At 43.2% G+C, this 17,489-nt stretch overlaps 1 protein-coding gene across 2 annotated transcripts in view; it reads right to left on the bottom strand.

Annotated features, from left to right (window-relative positions):
- The window catches only part of LOC115572465 (cAMP-specific 3',5'-cyclic phosphodiesterase 4B-like), a 57,156-nt gene that overhangs the window by 2,739 nt on the left and 36,928 nt on the right, over positions 1 to 17,489 (bottom strand). Inside the window, exons 9-16 of one of the 2 annotated variants that reach the window (XM_030402567.1) lie at positions 11,166 to 11,278; positions 3,156 to 3,249; positions 1,605 to 1,807; positions 1,420 to 1,518; positions 999 to 1,163; positions 605 to 704; positions 293 to 447; positions 60 to 182 (exon numbers count right to left, since the gene is read on the bottom strand). In XM_030402567.1, the coding sequence (XP_030258427.1) occupies positions 60 to 182; positions 293 to 447; positions 605 to 704; positions 999 to 1,163; positions 1,420 to 1,518; positions 1,605 to 1,807; positions 3,156 to 3,249; positions 11,166 to 11,278 (1,052 nt within the window). Of the gene's footprint in view, positions 1 to 59; positions 183 to 292; positions 448 to 604; positions 705 to 998; positions 1,164 to 1,419; positions 1,519 to 1,604; positions 1,808 to 3,155; positions 3,250 to 3,835; positions 4,540 to 11,165; positions 11,279 to 17,489 lie in introns of those variants that run through there. The other variant, XM_030402569.1, reaches the window with a different exon arrangement.

Genomic DNA, 17,489 nt, shown 5'->3' with positions numbered 1-17,489 from the left:
CTCTCTTTCATGCGTTCCAGACTGTCTGCATCATGTGTTTGTACAAGCGTGCCTCGTACCTGCATCCTGTCTGTGTAGTTGTCTAAGAGCAGCACTCCAGAGCTCGTCACCTTCTTGGTTTCGACCATTGTCTTCAGATCAGCCAGCAGGCTCATGTGTTTGGACATGTCTGTTGCCAGTACCTTGAAGAGTGGGAGACATGAGGGAAATGATGTAAGAAATGATTCGGGGAGGAAGCAATAAAGTAGTTAAGACATCACTCGCAGCTTCACAGAGTAATGTTTCCCCTCACCATGTCGATAACCATCCTCCGGAGCGTTTGCCTCTGCTTCTTGGTGAGATTTTGGAAGATGTCGCAGTTGTCTTCCTGCAGCAGTTTGAAGCCCACGGCCAGGTGGTGGTTCTCCAGCACTGACTCATCGTTGTACATCAGAGCCAGCTCGGAGTCTGAAGGCAGAGGGAAGAGGAAAATTAAGTGTAATGTCCCTAAAAAAAACTTTGTTGTTGGCTCCCATTTAGACAGATCCCATTAAAACATGTGAATATTTCTGCCTATCTTGTAAATGCAGACTAAATAAAACCGTGTTTTTGTTTGAGGACTTACTGGTGTTGATGAGGAACTGGTTGGAAACACCTGGATGGTCCACGTCATGAATGGCTGCAGCGAAGATGGCTGCCAAGATCTCCAGATCAGTGAAGACGGCCTGTGTTTGGACAGGAGGAAGAAGAATAAAGAAATGAGCTCAATGAGTGAACAAGCCAAACAAGGTAAGGTATTAGGCAGTGTCAAAAGGCCGGTCCTTTCAATGTGTCATCCTCAGGCATGCAGTTTCATGCTAAGCTGCATGTCATGCCAGTCATCTCATTAAATCAAAGTGGCCTGAGAAAAAGGTGTGGACGGTGATGCCACATGGTAATGGTGTCACATGTTGATCAGATAAGGAACCAGAGCTCAAACTATCAAAAATGTAGCCGATTTCATTTTGTCTGTGACTTACATCCAGTGCGGGCGTGGACAGGAGGATATGAGTGGACTGTGCTACGTCGGCGGCGTGTAGGCTGTTGTGGTAGGCCACGTCAGAGTGATAGTGGCCCTCCAGGGTCAGCATGAATGTCACAAAGGTGTCCGCTGGAATCTTGAACGTCCTCATCAAGTCTCGCTCCTGTGTGCGACACACAGAAAGAAAATTAGACATATTAGACCTTTAACTGTGAGAAAGTGATTCTTCACGGAAAGCGTCTCTTAGATTGATTTGAAGCTGTTATTCACAGCTACAAATCAATTTCAGTGGCTAATGTCAATCTAGCAGATGTTCCTGTAATGACACTGACAGAACAGACCGTACACACTGCCTTATTCAGCCACGTGTTTATTTACACCTTCATACATTTCAAACTTGACGAGGAGGTTCCCCTGACCTGAAAGATGGTGTACATGATGGCTGTGAGCGGTCGGTTATGGGAATGCTCGGCCACTCTGAAGATATTCAGGCCCCATTTGTTGATGTCCTCCAGGTCCTATCAGAGAGCAGACTGTGAGCATCTCAGCTAATCATACGATATTCAAGCCATTATGAGGCACAATCTCTCCATCGCTTGCTTACCTTCGACAGCAGCTCCTCCTGGTCTGTCTTGACCCCAAAACGATTGCTGGAGCTCCCAGAGATGCTGGGCGTGTGGCTGACCTTCCTCACCCCACTGATCTGAGTCATCATCCCACCCTGCTGCTGCTGCTGCTGGCCCTGCCTCCTTTTTCTTTCCCTTGACTTGGGAACCGGACACGGAAGCTCCAACTCATTCTGCTTGTCTGGATAAAAAAGACACAAAAATAGAGGGGAGACTGTTAAAAAGGGGGTTTTCAGAAGAGGCTAGGGGGATTGCGTGTTAATCTGGTCTTGTTTGCTTCTCTACTGAGTAGACAAAGTTAACACGGGGAGAAGGTTGACCTTTCACACCTACTTGAACCACATGCACAAGCTGCACTGACAGCTGTTTAATTAGCGAGCAATCCTTCAGTTACTTTGCTACAAACACTTTTCCCTTGACAGTGAAAAAGCTGCAAAAATTAAAGATTAAACAACAAATATTGACATATGAACAGGACAAGTGTGTAAAACATAATGACAATGGGCCGACAAGTGCTAATGAGGTGTTGAATTATGACAATGCTCCAATGCATTCTGAGAAACGCCTTGTAATAACAATCATCAGAATCATGGAAAGCTGGCTCACGTGAAGCCAAAATGTTTGGAAAAGGAGTGACCTGTTAGGATGCGGGTTTGTTATGTACATGTGCTGCTCTATGCAGCTGACAGTGTGCATGTGTGTGTCTGGGAACCAAACATATACTGCAGCGAGACAGAGAAAATCTACCTCAGCTGTATCCTCCACAAAGAAAGCACAGGAAGAAAATGATCTCACTGCACCTGACAGGTGTTAGCTGCAATGCAGATGACAACAAAACCCGAGCTTCAAAGATCAGCTCAGTTTCTCTCTGTGTGTTTGTCCCCATCATGCACAAATCTCTTTCACTGCACCACTTCTATTGTTAGGCGTAGTGTCTCCGCCATGCACCCTCTCTTCCCTTGCTCCTCCGAGTCAAGAGGACGGAGGCGCGTTTATGAGCAAGAGCAGGGACATGAGTGCACACAGCCCTGATAAGCTGGCTGTCTGGGTGTATGATGGTGGTGAGCTAGATGGAAAACCTGCGGGGTAGACTGGCTGTTTGCTGGCTGCCTGTGAGTCATGACACACTGGCGGGCTTCTCAGAGACAAGGAAACACTGCTGTCTTCCTGATGAATAATGCAGAGTCTATCTGAACCTGATGGCACTGTATGCACACAAACATTCTCCCTCTCCCCCTGACTGCCCCCAATCTCACCAGAGGGAAGTCTTCCCTGAGTAGAACCCCCCACCTCCCCTCCCTCCATCTGAATCTCTCTGCAGTCAGAGCGAGGCGAGGGGACTCTCTGTCTCTCTCCTACAGACCAGATCAGACTGGTATGATAGCAGTGGGGCACACAAAGTTTCTCTGCTACTTAGCACATGCTTTGGGTGCCACATGCAGACATGGTGTGGCATGTTAAGATACAATGCATGCTTCAACGTCTGTGGGTGCAGTTATTTGTGTCTGAATATGTCCTGCAGTGCTCACCAAGGAAGGTGTTGGAGATGTACTCTGACACTTGATTGCCTGAGCGACTCATCTCAGACAGGTGGCTTAGCTCCCGGTTCAGCATCCTCTTGAACTGAAGGAGAAAAAAAAAAAGAAAAGAAAAAAAAAATCATAAGGTTAGATGCTCTATACAAGGTCATACACATTCATCACATCATTTTCCTGCTGTTTCCAAGCAGCAGAATTAAGCATTTCCTGTTATTTTCCACTGGAGGAAAACATGGCCTCGTGTTTTTTTTGCGCCATATAAGGACTGTGTTTATGTCTTCTAGGTCCTGGCTTGAGTTAGTCACTGAGACACTGAGACTTGACTGCCGAGCATTTCAACAAACGAAACACAAAAGTGCAGAATATTCAGTGTCGCCATGTTTTTTGCTGAATTCTTGAGGGGAAACAAAATGTGCCAGGATGACAAGAATTACTCTAATGAAACACATCCAACTTTGTGATCAACACATGACAGAATCTGAGAAATTTTAGACATTTCACCAGAAATTACATGAATATACAATATGTACAATAGTGGCATGTGCCAACAGCCTGTGGCCTGAGCAGTGCATGCACAGACACACACACACACACACACACACACACACACACACACACACACACACACACACACACACTCCCATCTATGCCAGATCTTCTCTGGGACACACCTTGATGTATCCCCAGGACACAGAGAACAGGTAGTTGGCCTCAGGCATGGTGCTGAGCTGTGCTGAGCCCCTGGTGCTCCCCAGCAGAAGCCCTCTATGCTCCTCTCTGAGTGGACCCCAAGGCTCAGCGCTGAGCCCTGCAGCTTGAAGCTCAGAGTGCCACTGAATCCCTCGCCTTCCGATGGTCGACTACAGTAAAAACGCCCCAGCTGAACTCTCCAGAGGGGCTGCGGCAGACCCCTACATCCCTGGCCAAATGCGTCTCCTCATAGCTCTCCACCGTTTTCCAGGATCGCAAGCAACTGGCGAGAGTGATGGAATCCCCCTAGATGCAATCAATATTTCCTTTGCTTTTCTCTGGTCCGTCTATCTAACCCTCTTTTACCTCCCGCCACCATCCGAATGTTCTCCGGGGGGGAAATCCAGCCTTACCCCTGCCCAGACTGAGCAAGGCAGGGAGGAAGGGCAGGCTCTAAGACAGATGGAGAAAGGAAAGGAGGGACGGAGAAAAGCGGAGAGGAGGGGAGGTGGGGGCGCTCTTGATGTAGAGTCCCCTGTGGCAGAGAGGCTGATGGAGTGTCTCTCTCTCTCTCTCTCTCTCTCTCTCTCCTTCTGCCTCCCGCCCTCTCTTATCACTAAGCCATGCACAGCACTGCAGAAAATTGGAGTTTAGGAGAATCCCCCTATCTCTCTCTCTCGTTCTAGCTATTTCTCTCTTTCTCCTTCACTCCTGTGCTCTCTGCAAACCCCCTCCCATTGTCTCTTTCACCCCCCTCCCTTCTGGATCTGCTACCCCTGCTCAGTAATGCAGAACAGATCCAACACATACTGCGCAATGCCAGGCTTCAAAGCACCACAGCATTTATCACATGGGTGAGGAGACGCTGGGTATTAATTTACCAGACTGGAGTTGGGTCTTTTTTTCTTTTGTACATTGCAGGTGCAGAATCATAAGCTGCTGCACACATTTTCGGTCCATAATCACTAGAATACATTTTTTAAAGGTCTGATCCAAGAACATTGTGTTTCCTGACTCGCTGCAGCGGTATTCTCTTCTAAAAAACGCATATGATGGCAGACAAACAGATGAGAGAGTTTTCAGTCTGCCGCCCACCGGAGTACCACCAATTGCACGACAACCTAAACGCCATGGCAACAGAGTCACGTGGCCCACCCCTCGTCCGTTCTCACGGTGGTCCCCACTCTAAACTCATTGCTTCACATCACACACAGACACACTCAAGCATGAACATCCACACACACGCTTCAACAGCAGGGATACTCTGGATAGACACAGCTGGGCGAGACGCACAGAAACACACCATCACAGATAGATGTTGCAGGGGGCAGATTCTGATGCAAGATGGCTTTTATGTCAGGAGAGAAATGCACTAATTCAAAACCACATCCCAATCTTTATAATGAACACAATGGAATAATGGTGCAGTCAATTCTTTTTCCCTGAAAATGTAATTGCAGTTTCCTGTTTTTATAAATCCATTAAAAAGCAAAAAAAAAAAAAAAAAAAAAAAAAAGCAAAGCAGAAGAAATCAAACACTATTGTGCCTTTTGCTAGGGCTCCTTTATTTCATACAATGGGGTCTTTTCTCTTCATACTGAATCAGACTCTTTCTGGTCTCAACAGCTGTCTAATAGCTGTCAAGCCGACAGCTAACATCTACTTGACTGTGAAACCTGAATACCACTTTCAAAGCGTTGGCTTTACTAAAAACCCAGACCGCCAGAGGCAGTCCATAAAAATCAAAGAGAGCTCGTAAGGACAAAAATTTGAGCTTGGAATCAGGCAGCTTTATTCCACTCAAAGGGAACTCGTAATTGGTTCTTTAAAGCGGCGGAAAAGCGTGGATTAGAGTGACCTCTAGGAAATGAATGAGGCACAGAGCCACATGTCAATCGTCCGGGGTCATGTAGTTCAGCGCAGACACACAGCATACGCTCACGGCATGGTGACGAGTCTATGAGTGTTCTCAGGAGACTAGATTACTCAATGGATAACGTTTACTCATACATCCTTTTACGTTAGCAAAGAGCGCTCACACTCAGAACAAACCCCCTGTTTTTAGGTAACAGAGAGAAGTTACAGCACCATAAAAATCTTGCGGTCAGTTCTCAGAAAATGAAGTGATGAAAACAACATTTGAATATTCAAAATAGGTGCACATATGTTTCAGTGCCTCGCAAAACAGCAATGTAAATGATATGTTAGGGGTGTAAGCCAAAACACTATTTACACCTGAACTCATTAAAATGAACACTAAAAGTATAATGAAGTTTCTTAAGCCAAATATGTCACCACAATACACAGACCACTACTCTGTCTTACTGACCTCAATCCGAAAACAAAGAAGAAAAGAAAATCTGAATGTAATAAGTAAAAAAGACGAAAAAAAAAAAACTGCAGAAAAATACTGAATCATGTTTGTAAAGAAATGAATGACCTTATTTCAAATCAATCTATTCTTCATAAATGATACTCTCCATTAGCAGACTGCACGGCAGGCAACACAATGTAAGAAGCTCCAAAACCTACTCACCTTTTTCCAACTTGTAAGCATCTCAAAGTTCTTCTTCTGCTTTTCAGAACAACATAGTCCCATTGTCACTTCACATAAAAAAGCTAACAAAACCAAAAAGAAACGCCGCAAAAGTTCTATGAGAAATAACTCTGTCCTAGGCTCTTGCCTGCTTCCTCTCTCTCTATTCTCTTTTCTCAAGTGGAGTCAGGCAGGAAACATATAGCGATAAAGCTGACTTGACTGACTGGCCTACACAGTCTAACCAGAGACCAATGGCTCCTCCCTTCCACACAGGCCCGAGCATGTGTCCCCGCCTACTTCCCCTTTTCACTTGATAAACTGATTCACTGAAGTCACTTACTGGTAGACATCCTGCTTCCTTACAGGGCCTCCGGCAACAACTAACATACCTGAGCTAATCACTGAAAAATTCCAGATAACAAGTTTAGCAGACAGCTACGCTGATGTATTGTGAATGGAAAATGATGTGTATGAATTTGGGAAGTTCTTACAGAATGCTTGACCTCGACTGAAACAGAGACAGAATTGCGATTGCACAGGAACATCTTGACATCGTATTGCAATACCTCCACTGTGCAATCTTGCAAAGTCCAGAGTGATCCAATGCTGCCTTTGTCCCGTGCGTGGTTGTTTACATTGTCAACACACTGTGGATTATGCCTTGTGAGTTTTTTCACAGTTTAGTGACAGTAGAAAGACACATTTCCTAGAAGGTGATGATCAAAACTAGGTAAGAATAGAGTTACAGTAAGAGCAGGTTTCATATTTACCTCATTCTGTCTTATTTTCCATGATAACAGCAGATTACAGAGGTAAGACTTTTAATTACAATTAGGCACCATAATCACTGCTACAGCTAGGCTGATCTCCTTACTGCCCTTTCAGTCAAACTGAATCACAACGCTATAATTTAATATCCATTGCCCCTGCTACAGCTACAGACCTACCACTACATCTGTTTCAATAATTTTGTCATTTTTTCCCCTCTGAAGACGGCGGCGCTTCAAAGCTGAAGTGACCACACGTGAGTTAAAGTTTCCTACTGGCTAGCACTCTGCTCGGGGGCTTGCTCGCACGCAAACCCGCAAAGCGCTACACTCCTCTAACTGGATTCAGATGGCAGTGTTTGTCCAAGGCCGTCACCAGCATCAGCATGAAAGTGTGGCGAGGCTAATGATAGTGAGGGGCAGGGAAGCAGCTCCCTATTCTGAGGTCACGGCGACCAGGCTGGCGGTCAGCAGGGTGTGTGGTCCCGTAGCCTCGGATACACCTGCGCCCTTGGACACTGAAAGTGGAGACACCCTGGTTTTGATCATGGGTTCAATTACATCCTCTTTGGTTCCAAAAAGAAACAGGCTCTTTGTCAACCATTACGTCATATAAATGTTGGGAGGGAGCACAAGTCTGCAGATTCTGCATTAATGGTGCAATAATAAAACCATATTTGACAGCAATTTAGCAATAAAAATATGACGAAACCGATAATTGATTTCTTTCCTTTCCTGTACATTTGCACAACAATCAAGCACACTGAGGAATCAAAACTGTGACAAATGTTGTCCTCAAATCCTTTACAAAACAGAATTGGTCAACAATGCTTGGTGGTGCTACTGGGTCATACTGAGACTCTGACTCATGGCGAACAATGTGCCTGGCCTGGCTGACTGAGCGGCTGTATTGCTGCATGGCCTTGTGCTCATTGTCCTGACAGTCCCAGTGACGTGGTTGTCTGTAAAGACTCAACCTGGCTGCTTGGTCAAAAGCACTGCTATTGTCGTCTGGTAACCAGGGAGCAGAGGAGAGGGGGCAGCGGGAGGCAGGGGAAATTGAGAGACAGGAAGCTTGTGTCACGGTCACAGTCAACCGTCACGGTCTGACAACACCCCTCCCCATCCCAATCCTCCCTCAGACCACAGTGCAGAATACAGACGGAAATGGTCAACGCCAACCTGGGTGTTTATAATCTGACGCCGCCGTACAGTCTCCAGTGTCTGCGCAGGGGTTGAGTAATAGTGTGCTATGTACAGCAATTTGGTTAAGCTCTGCACAAATGAAATGCGCCTGAAAAACTTTTATGTGCATCAAAGCAAAGGGGAAGTAATTAGTTCTAAATAGCGGCTTTGTGTCATCTCTGAGTACCACAATGTGTTTATTTGTATTCACTTAAACCAAACTGGAAAGCTGATGTGAATATCCATAACGAAATGAGATAAAATGCTGGATTTAACTCATCTGTGAAGCCAATTGCGGAGAATGGCTTCTTTATCTATTTAGCTATGTTTAGCAGTGTTCTCTCAGCATGGAAATGTCTGTCTTTTATCGTACAGACATTCATGGTGTCCAGAGGATGTTCCAATGATCATCATGTGATTGACACTTTTGTTTTTAAGTAAGAAATGTTTTAATCAATTTGGATGGTTTGGAATTTAGATCATGTCCCCCTCAGGATAATTTGCAATAAGTTCAAAATCTAAATTTGGACGTGTCCAAAACTGGAAAATAACTACATATATACAAATTTAAAGACATACCCATCATGTTCAGATGGAATATCTTGCTAATTAGCGGACGTTAGCATGCTAGCATGCTGAATTAAGATGGTGAATATTGTACACTGAGCATATTGTTAACTGAGCATGCTAAAATTGTCATTGTGAGCATGTTAGCATGCTAACTGGCATTTAGCTCAATGGGCCACTAAGCCTACAAACAGCCTCATAAAGCCGCTATCATTACTGTAGATTCACAGTCATACTGAAAAATGAATTTTCAGTAACTATGTAAAGTTCTCAGATTGTTAAGGCTCCACATTATACATAAAATATTGCACAACAACTTTAGAGGTATGTGCAACTTATTTGACTCTTTTTCATCTCAGAGAAAATCTTTTAAATAAACTCAATCCTGGCCAAATTTGCTTACATTTCATTGCATTAGTATGCAAGTGTAATTACTAAATTGTCGGTTAAGTTTATTGTTTGAATACACTGATGTTATTTTAGACAGTAAAATTTATATTTAAACTCTAAATGATCCTACCTCCATTGTACGTTTGTTTGAAAACAAATGTTGATAACCATATTTGAGAGATCGTTGCAAAAAAAAAGTGTTTATGTACATATTTATGGTATATAAATATATCAGCTGATATATCGATATGAGAATAACACGGTGGCTCCAAAAATTCCAGTATCAGTTAGGCTCTAGAGAGTATGTTTAATAATGGTGCTACATCAGAGCTATTTAACTTGCTAACATTTGTGTTAGCAATTCTAGTTTTGCTTACTGGTTTCACTGGTGCTAGCTGGTGAAATATAAATGGTAAACTTTTTTAGTCCCCAAATGCATGCAATATTGTAAGTGACTGCACAGATCATTGCTGTGGCACTAATACCTTTTTTTAGATGCATAGAGCAGATGTGAACTTGTAAGTATAGATGGCGGAAAAACAATATTATGAAGGAGAGTAAATTGAGTGCCACAGAGAGCAATGATATATAGCACATTGTATCTGGGCATACCTTTAAAGCTGGTATGAACTTTCCTCTAAAAAGTCTTAATTTTCTCTGTTAATCTTAAACCACACTCTCTGTACAAACTTATGTCAGTCAGTTAAATATGACCTTTTATGATGACGTTAAAAGTGTGGACCAATGTCCCACTGAACTTAACCTTGCAACATTCCAGCCACACTGAAAATAAGTGACAAATGCATCTGTGTGCAGCTCAAATCATACTGCACGCACATCTGATGGTCGGCCGGTTGTGTAACATACCGTATGTCTCATATAGTTTGAATGAGTTGAGGAAACAGAAGCAGAACAACGCTTCCACGGAATACAGGTTATTCAAACATAACTCAGTAATCATGTATGCAAAACAGACACTCCTCATATGTTTTTTTTTTTCTTTTTTACAAGAGATCCATAAAATGATGCCAGCTCACACACTACCACAGAACGGCTGTTACTTTGCAAGTGCGTCAATGTGGTGAAAAGCAATTTACATTTTGCATACACAAATTGACAACCACACTGTCTGCAACAAAGTCCAATTGTACAGCAACAAGTTCAGGCTCAATGTCATGACCTCTGACAACTATTACATAACATAGACAGTTAGGATTAAAATTTTGTCATAATGATCAGCTGATTGATCTGTAACTGAACCTGTGAATTTCTTGCCATCGATCTAAAATTTGTTAATTTTGGTATGGGAGACATGGCACTATCAAGTGGGGGTGTGGCATGTTCCTTGGAGGTCTGATTTGGGTTGATTTGCATCTCAGTAGATAGACCAGGGTCTGACACAGTTAAATATACTACGAGTTAAGGTTGCACGCTATGACATGATCATAAATATCAGTCATTAAGAGCGTATTTGTGTTTATTTGACAACTTTTTAAACGTATTATTAAGAGATTACAGTATCTCCTATGCAAGACAACAAAAATGGAACCTGAAATCCTCTTTGAATAAATCCATTAAGCTAATTGTCTGAAATATGAAAGTGAAATGCTGTGTTTGGAAGAGAAATGTACCCTCCATAACAGGCAGCTCAAATGAATATCAACAACTGCATTTTCCATAATAGAAGTCCCATGTAAACGACAGGACAGACCTGAAGCTCAGAAAGTCACATTACATTGTGTATTAAGATCCAAAAGCTTCCTAACAACTTCACAAACACACTGTTTGCGCGCACACACACACACACACACACACACACACACACACACACACAAACACTATATAAAGGCTAAATTGTCCTACCTTATTGGAGGCCATGTCGCTGACTGAGCGGTAGGTCTGGATGGTCTCCAACTGATCCAGACACCAGTCCAGCTCCTCCATCGTCTCCATAGCCAGCTTCTGGTAGGATTCATCTGCCAACAGACACATGGACACGTAATCAGGCCCGAGAGGATCCATGTCCATAGTGGAGCCCCCCGACACAATGCATTGAGGTCCGAGGGTCCCAGAGTGGCTTGATCTGACAGAGGACTTGCCCGTGGGACATCCGGGAGACGCAGAGGAAGAGGGGGAGGAGTGTACGCAGAGCTCCTTCATCTCTTTACGCTCCACCACCTCAGAAAAGTTCAAGGAAGTCGTACTTTCAGACAAACTGAGGCTAGAGTTACTATTTGCCGATTCTCTGTAGACTCTTTCAGTTCGTACCCCCTCTTTCCCTCACCCTCGTGTGCTCTTCAAACCCCCTCCCACACGGTCTGGTCCCCCCGCCCTCTCTCTGGCTCTCTCTCGCCCCAGTACCACTCTGCTGAACTAGTGGCGTGCAAAGTAGGCGGTCTACTTCCTCCTGCTGTTGATGTGCCTGTGACCCCCCCCCCCCCAAACACATACAAATGTTGTGTACATACCGTTACAGTACACAAACCCACTGCCTGAAGAGGGGCTTTTGGTAAAAGAGCCTACTCTGGCTTTGCTTTTTTATGCTTAACAAATGCATCTCTATGATATCTAATACATAAAAACCATGGGGAGAAGAAGTAGAGAAGAAAAGGGAGCAAAGGGGAGTAAGAGAGACAAACAGACATGCACTTATTTGATGTTACGCTGCTGCAAAGCCAACCGCTTAAACCCCCTCCACTCCCGGTGACTTCCTTTCTGAAACATGCGGACCACTTCAAGGCTGTACTCTGCAGAACTGCAGGAGTAGCTCACACCACACCACCATGCTGCACAAACTGTCTCTCTCCTCTCTGAATCTCTCTGAGGGAGGAAAAAAAAATATATCAAACACCAAACTCTGTGTTTGCACAAGCAACACGAGGCAAACTTTGACTCCCTGAATTGGGGGGAGGCCAGGCCAGGGTCTCGCTGTGTGCCAAAGAAACCAAAGCACTTCCTCTTTGGCCCTGAACTCACACAAAACAAGGAGCGGAATTGCTGAATGGTGGAGTGACTGCCGAGGACAATCATAGCTGTCAATTCAATGAAATTGCTCTGTTGTTAGCATCTGTGTTAGACACACACGTTTAAGGAGGAAAAAAGCAGTTTTATGAGAAATGCACTGAGATGATAAAACATGCGGTAACAAACTAATAAGGAGCGTTCTCTGATTTACAGAAGAGACTGTTGATTCAACAAATTTCTGCCCGGAGGTAGGGAATGCTGAACGCATCTGGATCTCCCCCACCTTCCCTTTTCTATGGAAAAGACTGATCTCTACTTCATAGGGCTTCACACATGGAAGAGATTTAGCCCATATGCTTAGCACAACAGGACAGCCAGCGTGCTGCTCCCCAATTTACGTCAATATAGTGGATCAAAGCACTTCAAAGAACAGTGATGGCGCACAGACTCTGAACCACCAGTGTTTGACAAAGAACTTCAATGAAATCTTGAAAAATAAATGTGCCTCTGAGGAAACCTCCCACCATTGAATGACAGCAGAACAACATGATGACAGTGACTCTTCTGAATCCAAAAGGAGAGTCAAGTTTCAACCTTTTAAGCCTGACTGTGGTTTTATAGAAATCAGGCCACTGGCTCCTCAAATTACATGAGTCCGACTGCTAGCACTAGCCTCATTGCTCAGGTCAGACCAATTTTCCTTTACTTCAGCTCCAGGTTGGACAATTCAAAGAACCCTTGGCTACAATATACCACCAGAGGCCAAGCGTCATGGTCCAAACTATTCACAGGAACCACCGGCATCCAAGCCATGTAAAAGTCAGTGACATGGAGCAGAAATCAAAGCAGCTCATGCACGAGGCGGTGAGCTGTTGAAACAGGGTATAAACCAATATGCGGCTGCTTGAGCCATAGGGGCAGGAGACATTGCCAAGAAGGTGCGACCGCATCCTGCCCCCGTTCCCTCCAATGAAGGCATATAGAGACATTAGACAGTTTAACAGGGAAGTTAGGAAACATCAAAGACTTGGCTCATTGACGCTGCCTGTATGACCGGGATTCAGGTCAATTTTGAAGCTGGCAGCTGGTTTATATACACAGTCCAGAATCTGATGGCAGGAAAACCCCTCATATGTAGAACAAAAGTTTACTGGTTTCAGTATTTGGCTTCAAGCCACTTGCCTTGAGCAAAATTACTGAAGCAGAACATTATTCGTCTGTTGTGTCGCCTAAAACTGACAACAGCTGGACCTGGGGCCATGCTTCTCAACATGAATCATGTTGTAATAAAGTAAGTTTGAGTTGAAGCTGTGATTAAAACAAAGCTTTGCGCAGACATGCACAGAGTAGAAGTAGATAGAACCTGCTGAATCCATCATAAAACAGTGTGCTAAATGGGCTGACAGACATTTCACAATGTCACCAGTCAAAGGTGGTGTGACGCACTTTGAGTCTGAAAAACCTGCTCCCAGACAGAGTGCGAGGTACTTTTCCAGCCTGTTTTTTTAGTCTATTTTTTTTCTTCTGTGAGTCCTAATGCTTTGGCCATATGCTGGAGGCTGTCGAGAGGACAACAGACCTCAGTGTGCAGACAGACCCCGTCTGCCTCCCCTCTCTCTCCCTTTTCCCTCCAACTCTCTCCCCTATAGGGCCACAAACCGGCCTCTGTGAGAGCCATCAACTGCACCAACGACCAAGGCTGTGCTCAAATACCCCTCCACCCCCAACCCTTCATTCCCGCCCAGGACAACTTCCGCTCACATCCACCTCACACTGCCCCTCTCTGTGCTCTCAACCTACCCCCCAAAAACCTGTTTCCCTCGCCGTCTGGCTGAAGCTTGGTGTGCAGAACTGGACCGCCTATTATATTATCTACTACTATACCTACTGATAAACTACAGCCAGTGGCTGAAGGAGTATGCAGATGCTTTACTTTAGTAAAGTAGTAATACTGAACAGGACTGATACAAGCACTCAGAATTGCAATTTCTGCATTCAAAAATATGTGAAAAAAAAAAATGTAAATGTATCAATGATTAGTATATAAAAAAAATGTATCATTAAGATTATTGATGCAATAACATGTAAGAAGCATTTGAATGTCATAGGTGCTCATTTCTACAACTTTATTGGTTTGCGTCACCCACTTTTTATACTATCAGGTAGTTAAATCGACATTGCTGAAAACCCTTGGCTACCATCTGACAACTGTTTAGCTCAGGCCAAGGACCCCTTAGCTGATACAGAGACAGAGCCGAGACCCTGTTACATAAAATGCATAAAACTCAATTGCCATGTATAGTAGACAGCTTGGCAGCAGTTGTAGCATCGCTGATGTAAGGCATGTTACCCTCACCCTCTGGAATCTTCTTTATAGATATGGCGGGTACATTAGCTACTGCACGATAACTTACAAAACAATCCACTCAAAAGAATGTCCGTACGCTTGGGATAAAAAAGCAGAGAACTGGCCAAAGCGAAATTAGTGCACGATGGGTGGACAATTAATTTCTAATATAATCTATTTGCTAATAATATATTGGATTCATGTTGATGTGTATTTCAGCTCAGTTGGTAGAGCAGATGTCCCATTTACAGAGGCTCTGTCCCCACTGCAGCAGCCCAGGGTTCGAATCTGACCTATGGCCCTTTGCTGCATGCCCAAAACTCATCCTTGTGTTGATAATTTTGTCTAATCTCTTTCAAGAGATATCTGCATAAGACTGCAGCAACATTTGTAAAAAAAAACAAAAAAACAGAAAAAAAGTCTGCACTTCAAACAATGTGTTCCACATGTTTGCTCATTGATTTCTCTACCTGCAGAATTATATTCACAAAGATCTATATGAAATGCATTTTATTTCATGTTTTGTATGTTAACTCTAACTATAGCTATTAATGCCCTAGAAAGAAAATTGAACACGTGTCCCTTTGAAGTGAAGTACAAAATTCACAAATAGTATTTTAAAATGACTGGAACATAAAGTCATTGAATAGCTGTATGTTGCTGCACTGGCAACCGCAAGAGTTTCTGTTGAGTAGCATTACACGTTTAAATGCAATGTTTGAGTTTACTTGGTGAGGTTGACTTTACCACATTGACAAACATGACTCAAGTCTTGTTAATCACACTAATTTGACTTGTCAGGAAACAATTGGGCCACTTTCAACAGAAGGTCTATGAAAACACTTGAATCATCACCGTCAGTTACAGTGTAAATAGTTCAGAGGTTTCTGCATGTACGCAAAGACACACATTCCTCGTCATGAAGGTGAAAACACTTTAACACTGACACATGCACATACTGGAGGCTGTTTGTGTTTTACTTCACACCAAACGTGAAGCCGAGACAAGCTGAGGCTGAGCAATGAATCACCTTTGTATCACTCCCAATGTACGTCAATTCGTCTATCAGTCATGTTAGGGGAAAAACAGAGTTTGATACAACAAAACAGATGAATAAAGAAAAGGAGAGAAGCACTTCACTTCTAGAATATGTTTGGCCAATCAGAAAGTGACACAAAGGAGATATCTACCTCTTCATGTGAACACTCAACTCAATACACGCCTAGTGGGAAAATAAATGAATTGTATTTGTATTTTTGTATTTGATCAGTGACTTGCCTCCAGCAATTTTAACTGTTTGTTCTTTAACAGTGTAATTTTTAATGTGTTTATGGCTTTGTATCATTATAATTAATACATCTACTACTTTATTTTTTCACGTACTGTTAGTTATAAAGTTTTATTTATATTTTTTTATTAAATTCAATTTAGTACTTTTTGAAGGCTTTTCTAAGCAATTCTGAGTGCTTTCTAGAAACAAGTGAGATAATGAGGAAAATAAGTTAGACAATGACATAATTAAAACAAATCTCAAACAGTTAACCTCAAACTGCGGTTAACTGTGGCTGCTGTTTGCTAGTTAGCACAGTTAGTCATGAAGCTAGCAGTCCAGACAGGGAGCTCAGAGAGCCCGGGGAGTGTTGGGTGTTTTTACACTGCTAGCATGGAAGCTTTGGACCAGGATGGGGCTAGCTGTCTTCAAATAATATTCTTACATATTGCATCTTTGTACTGTATACAAACCCACTATTTATTTTTTAAACTATCAGCAGCATACAGATCAGTATCTTTATTGCTCATTAGTTGAGTCATTCCTCCTATCTTAATGTAGTTGGTTTATATTGTATTTTGTGTGCATGTGTTCTGTTGTTTGGTTTTTCTTTGCTGGCCTCTACCTACCACTCAAATTCTTATCTTATCAGATTCTAAGGAAAAATGTCTCATGGTCAAAGAAAAATATCTGAATTTCCTATTGTCAGACCAACAACAGGGTTATATGCAAGGTGTAGCATTTGGATATCTCAATAAAATGCTTAAAGCAGCATTTAAAGCGATGTAACACGTTGTGAGGTAGACATTTACAGTAGGTCCAACCCCGAAACCACAGCATCACCCTTTGTCTCCTCTCACAAGCAACCCGCACAACTGATTATGTCTCTTCATAGTTTACATCTGTGGCATAATCTACTTAACTATCAAAACAAAAGGCTTCCATACACACAGACACACACACACACACACACCCACACACACACACACACACAGACACACACACACACACACACCTCATCACAGCCTGTTTGACAGCCCCTTCACAATGCACCATGGAGCTGTGTTGGCACGAGCTAGCTTGAGGGATGGGCCGCAGCGAGGTTTATGACTGTGCTGACGTCAATGACATAATTCAAATACTTAACCAGGCTGCACGCTTCAAGCCCTCCGGATCCTCTCCTCTGGCTGCAAGCCTGGAAAACCTGACATGGATTAATGCAGGCAGGAGTGGAGTGGACTGGCCAGACTGTAAATGATGGGTCAGATTTGTTCTGGATGTAGTTTTGTGGTGAGATGTCTGTCTCTGTGTCCATCCAACCCTTCGTTTGATTATTATTTTAACTTTTACACACAAAAAAATGTGGCTTAAACAAGAGTCATCCAGACAAACCATGAAGGTTAATCTCTCTGAATGATAAAACACTGCAGATGCAGCAGATGTATAAACGTTTAATTAAAAATATTTAGACAATTACAGACACTACTCCTTTGCTTTGGTTTCTATATATCATGATTTGTGTATTATATTTATGCACACATGGACTTAAACACCTTCAGACCAGACGGACCCACCTGCCCTGATTTGAAAGTGATTACTCCTTGTT

The sequence above is a fragment of the Sparus aurata genome, chromosome 21, assembly GCF_900880675.1.
Source record: "Sparus aurata chromosome 21, fSpaAur1.1, whole genome shotgun sequence".
Lineage (NCBI taxonomy): Eukaryota > Metazoa > Chordata > Actinopteri > Spariformes > Sparidae > Sparus > Sparus aurata.
Note: the sequence above shows the minus strand (reverse complement) of the source record. Positions and strands in the feature narration are given on the sequence as shown.